The 6,103-nt window shown below is 35.4% G+C and overlaps 1 protein-coding gene across 1 annotated transcript; it reads left to right on the top strand.

Moving 5' to 3' along the window:
• The first annotated feature begins 6 nt into the window (after positions 1 to 6).
• LOC108382021 (uncharacterized) lies at positions 7 to 1,103 on the top strand. Its single transcript, XM_017638418.1, has 3 exons — positions 7 to 335; positions 495 to 887; positions 965 to 1,103. The coding sequence occupies exons 1-3, from the start codon at positions 244 to 246 to the stop codon at positions 1,011 to 1,013; spliced, it is 534 nt and encodes a 177-aa protein (XP_017493907.1). The 5' UTR covers positions 7 to 243; the 3' UTR covers positions 1,014 to 1,103.
• The last annotated feature ends 5,000 nt before the right edge of the window (positions 1,104 to 6,103 follow it).

The raw sequence follows: 6,103 nt of genomic DNA, 5'->3' as shown, positions 1-6,103 counted from the left end.
TGCCAAGTTCCAGTTGTTGTGTCAGATGTGAAAGCGACATTACCGTCAACTGCAACCACTACAACTACAACTGGCGGCAGCCCGCAACGCAGTTCAAAGCTGCCAACAAAGTGTACCGCCCCCGTGACTACTTCAAAATCAACCCCGGCAGCCACCAGCCGTAAAATACCGATTGCTGCGAAATCAGGCTCACCAAAACACCGTAAAGTAATCGCAACAGCTAGTGCAGTTACAAGCGCCGCCATGCCCCAGCGCTCCAACAGCAATGCGGCCATACGTGTGACCAGCAGCGCAGCGCGCATTACACGCGTATCGACTACGACGCCTCCTACGCGGAGCAATTCAAATCTCAACAGCCGTGATACCGCCACCACAGCTGCAGCGCATGCTACAAAAAATGCAGTGGCAAAAATCAATCAAGCGCAAAGTCGTATCGCCAACATTTGGAAGCGCGTAAATGACGCAAAAAGCATACGGCAAGACCAGCAGAAGGNCAGCAATTCAAATCTCAACAGCCGTGATACCGCCACAACGGCTGCAGCGCATGCTACAAAAAATGCAGTGGCAAAAATCAATCAAGCGCAAAGTCGCATCGCCAACATTTGGAAGCGCGTAAATGACGCAAAAAGCATACGGCAAGACCAGCAAAAGGGGCCGCGCGTCAGCGCAGCACGTGGCTCTGCTGCAGTGGTGAGTAAACTGAAGTCGCAGCAAACGAAGTCGTCGCCGGCACTAAATGCGCCCAAGACTACAGTGGGTCAACGAACGACGCAGCAGCAGCAACAACTGCAAAAGAAGCAAACGCTGATACGTAGCTCAACATTCGATAATACGCCGAAAGGTGTCGACGGTGAGCTACAAAATGGAGCAGTAAAAACTGCAGTGAANGTAGCTCAACATTCGATAATACGCCGAAAGGTGTCGACGGTGAGCTACAAAATGGAGCAGTAAACACTGCAGTGAACACGGTTGGTGGTAGGCTGGCAGGATTGCAGCGAGGCGGTAGAAAGTAAGATGACAAAGTAAACTTTTAATAGCCGTACAACTAACGCAATTTTATTCGGTAATCAGATTAGATTATAGAACGAACGTAATACTTGTCAGAGAGTNCACGGTGTGTGGTAGGCAGGATTGCAGCGAGGCGGTAGAAAGTAAGATGACAAAGTAAACTTTTAATAGCCGTACAACTAACGCAATTTTATTCGGTAATCAGATTAGATTATAGAACGAACGTAATACTTGTCAGAGAGTAGCACAAGTGAAGCGAAAATTGACTTTATAAATGTAGTGTTGTAGCAAATTTTGGTATGAATACCCTCACGGTGTTTGGGTTGAATGTGTATGTGTGTGTGGAAGAGGATCGGTAATGTGATTAAATACATTAGAATTTCTGTCATTATCTTATCTCCCGCGCGCAAACCTACAACACACACCATTCATTGGAACCCCTATTAGCAAATCAATCAAATCAGTTAGTCAAAACCTATGCACTTAAGCGCATTTAAATAATTTTAAGATAGTGTCTAATCAATCTAGTGAACTAATTATAAAAAAAAATACTAAGAAGCACTCAGAATGATCTACAAAATGATTTGAAGTAAACCCCTGCCCGAGGGATTTCACTGAAATGTAATACATTGAAAACTAGTTTGGAAAGAAAATATTGAAGCAGCGTAATGTCGTATGCGTTCTAAGGAGCAAACGTTTACGCTTGACTATATGCGTATTTTCATGTACAATACAAGAAAATTTCGTAAAAGCAAAGTATTTTGATAGTAAAAAAGAAATCTTTGAAACTTGCAATGTGTGCATACCTTCAGGCAAAACTGAATTCGGTTAGGTATAACAAAATTTTTAAAGGCGAATCGAGTTTACATGGAATTNGAATACTAAGAAGCACTCAGAATGGTCTACAAAATGATTTGAAGTAAACCTCTGCCCCGAGGGATTTCACTGAAATGTAATACATTGAAAACTAGTTTGGAAAGAAAATATTGAAGCAGCGTAATGTCGTATGTGTTCTAAGGAGCAAACCTTTACGCTTGACTATATGCGTATTTTCATGTACAATACAAGAAAATTTCGTAAAAGCAAAGTATTTTGATAGTAAAAAAGAAATCTTTGAAGCTTGCAATGTGTGCATACCTTCAGGCAAAACTGAATGCGGTTAGGTATAACAAAATTTTTAAAGGCGAATCGAGTTTACATGGAATTAAATGATATCCACTTAATTTAATTATTAAGCACATTGAAAGCGCGCGCATTCGCTCTTTCTACTTAGCTTTTCAATGCTAGTAATGGACCCGCGTGCATAAGCGTTGTGCCGAAGCACTTCGCAATTGAAGATGAACACGAAAAATAACTCATTTGTTCATCGAATAAGTGGCCGGACTGTCGATTATTTAATACAAAAAAAAAAGTACTTGCTGACGTGCGATACAATTTCGTTGCTTCCATTGTGGCAAAGTCGTATGCGCTTAAAAAAAAAAAAAAAAAAAAACTTCCTGTTTATATTCGATAACAGCAATATTTATTATGCGCTTATCAATATAAAGCAAATTATACTACATATACACACTTAAGGTAGCTTTTTTATATATTTAGAAGTGCGCGCTTTTATCTATTATTTCCTCGGCTCAAAATAAAAAATATTTATAGTACATATGTGTGTATGCTTTAATGTGTTTCAATTGCAGGTAGGCCCGTGCTTTGCTGAGTATGCGTTTTATTTAATTAGATTCAATTCGCATACTTTTGGATTATCATTCTATACAACAAGAAAACAACGTCCATATTCGAAAATTCATAGTTTCTAAAAATAAATGATATCCCCAAAGCTTTGACTTAGTTATTGAAAAAATTACTTTTAAAGGCTNTTCAAAATAAAAATATTTATAGTACATATGTGTGTATGCTTTAATGTGTTTCAATTGCAGGTAGGCCCGTGCTTTGCTGAGTATGCGTTTTATTTAAATAGATTCAATTCGCATACTTTTGGATTATCATTCTATACAACAAGAAAACAACGTCCATATTCGAAAATTCATAGTTTCTAAAAATAAATGATATCCCCAAAGCTTTGACTTAGTTATTGAAAAAATTACTTTTAAAGGCTTTAGAGAGTTCATTTTTTGATTGAAGAAATAAGCACCTACTGCCAGTATTTTCCAAAGATTCCCCTAATAGTTTGGTATTAATTTTTTTTTAAATAAATGCAACTCGGCAAAGTGCCTTCTAACCGTTCAAAATCATCTATACACTTAGCGGTTTTTAAAGATTTTTGGCTCGTTCATTTTTACCTCTTTATTTAAGTTACACTATTACTTACGACTGTTGTGCACACCCAGGTGTTTATTTATAATTTTTAGCTTAATCTGAGATTTGTAATTCTTTATAAATTGAAATTGCGTGNTTTTGGCTCGTTCATTTTTACCTCTTTATTTAAGTTACACTATTACTTACGACTGTGCACACCCAGGTGTTTATTTATAGTTTTTAGCTTAATCTGAGATTTGTAATTCTTTATAAATTGAAATTGCGTGAATTGGGTGGTATTTCTGGTTCACTACAGCAGCTGACAATGAATACATCCAAGCCGCTCTGGTAGTTTTAAAATTTCGGTGATCTGGTCAGTGTTTATGCCAGCCAAGTTAAAATTAATTCTTTTTTGTGCTGAGCTGGTACGGTTGTTGAATTTTCGAGTCATGGTACCGGAAAGATCAGTAGCTCAAAAGTAGTGAACCAGTATATTTTCATGTGTTGCAAGTGTATCACTTCCACGCACACTTAAAATACTTCGCTGCTATATAGCGTGCTAGATTATAATAATAATTAAAAGTTGCAAATAAGTCGAATTTGTCATTTAAACCAAATATTAATATTTAATTTTCTAAATAGTAAAATAATCCGCTTAGTATTAAGGCAATAAAGTCTTCTGTTCTCGTTTTTGTCAATTTTAAAGACTTGAATTTTATTACTTGCTTAATTACATAGAAGCTCATCTTCGAAGTTTATTACTATATAATACATAAAAATACATATACAATATATAACCAGTATGTTTGAAATGTTGTGCGTTCATATTTTCCTTATAAGCGTTTTTATATGTATACTATGTAGCGTGTTTATAGGATTTGCTCTAACATGTTTTAGTTCGAGTTATGTAATGTAAGCTTTAAGTGTAATAATGTAAACAGTCGATAAAAAAAAACATTGATTTATAACTTCAACGCATCTTTCTAAAATATTTCTATGAAATTCGAATTAGAGCGATGCGCTTGAGTGCACTTAAGATCTTAAGAATTCTTATTCATCGTTTATAGGCAACGCAAAGTATTAAGTACTTCGATTCTTATGAAGCAAAAGAATGTGAATTTACTTAATTTTTTGCGCGTTTTCTCCAAAAAAGTATACAACTGAAATTTAAATCAAAATGTTACTTCATGCATAAGTGTTTAGTGCTTTAAAGCAATACATTACCTGGGTTTTATTACTTCAGAGCATTAAACGCGTTGAACTATTCGCACATTCAATATTTTGAATAAATGATTTCAGCAAATTCCCGCAACTGCCGTATTATTTATTCACAATTTTATGCATCTGTGTAATCACAAGATTTGCAAAATGTAATCAAAAAACAACTAAAAACGATTATTAATGGCAATTATCAAAATAAGAATGTTCCTTCGATTCCAATAAATATTCTTACAAACATACTTACGAACATATATTTAGTAGTAATATTTCGATAAAACAATGTTAGAGAGAAGCATAGTTCTAATATATACTTGTAAACCTAATTGCATACATACCCTACATATACACATACACACATAATTACAACTTTAATAAAAACTGCTTAATAAACTATATTTTAACTTTTGTTTTATTTTCATCAATAGTGAGGTGCTTTTAGCTGGGACCGAAAATAACGCGATACAACAGAAAGAAATCCAAAAGGCTTGAAAAGTGTATATCGATGGCTGAGTGGAAGATCGACCTATCTCGGCAGCCAGTTCGAAAACGCTCTATCTCAAAAAACTTTTCAAGAACGCCCTATTTCAGANACGCCCTATATCAGTATATTTTCAATACATTTTGAAGTGAGATAGGGCGTTTTTGAACCGAATTTTGAGATAGGGTGTTTTTCAATTAAATTCTGAAATAGGGCGTTCTTGAAAAGTTTTTTGAGATAGAGTGCTTTCGAACTGGCTGCCGAGATAGGTCGATCTTCCACTCAGCCATCGATATGGTGTATTTTGGCGTCCTGATTACGAGGATGTCTTTATTTTTCTTGGGTCAATTGAAATTTTGAGGTTACCTATGTATATGTTACACATATCGTCGATGTTTTTGCAAAACCGCCTAAATCGCTGTTGTGGCAAAAATGAGATTTGAGAGATTAACAAAATTTCGTTGAGATATCTCAATTTTTGCTCGAGTTATCGTGTACACGTACAGACGGATGGACGGACGGACAGACAGACATGGCTTAATCGACTTCTCTTTTCATTCTGATCATTTATGTATGCATTTGTCCATATCTATCTCGCTTCGTTTTGGCTGTTACAAACGACCGTTATGCGAACAAAGTTAATATACCCTTGTGCACAAGTGCGCTTGACTATAAAACTCCATACCTTAAATTGTTCTACAAATTAAGAGTGGGGAATTCGAAATTTAGACCAAATTTTTTTGAATTTTTCTAGATGTTGTATATACATAGATTGAATCCTTGATTTTTATATGGATTTGGCTAAAGCGGAAAAAAATATTCTTATACAAAAAAAATAACAAATAGGTACTTTTTTTTGAAAAACATTGTGAATATTACCAGAATATTAACAATCACCAGGCTCTTTTTTGAGTCATTGGGCCGTATGAATAAAAATAAGCAATTGCTTTTTCTTAAAATTTCAGATCTTTTACTCAATTTATTCAAACAAAATTGAAGTAAAAGGTATGAAATTTTAAGAAAAAGCAATTGCTTAGTTTTTATTCATACGGCCCACTGTATCTGTCTATAATAACTCGAGATGAAGTTTCATTGTTGCCTTTAGTTTCATCACTTTCGCTTTTGGTTGAATACCGTAAAATTAGTTAA

Source organism: Rhagoletis zephyria, unplaced genomic scaffold (genome assembly GCF_001687245.7).
Source record: "Rhagoletis zephyria isolate East Lansing unplaced genomic scaffold, Rhagoletis_zephyria_1.1 Rzeph_scaffold_24839, whole genome shotgun sequence".
Classification (NCBI taxonomy): domain Eukaryota; kingdom Metazoa; phylum Arthropoda; class Insecta; order Diptera; family Tephritidae; genus Rhagoletis; species Rhagoletis zephyria.
The sequence above is the reverse complement of the archived record's forward strand: the minus strand, read 5'-3'. Positions and strand labels throughout refer to the sequence as shown.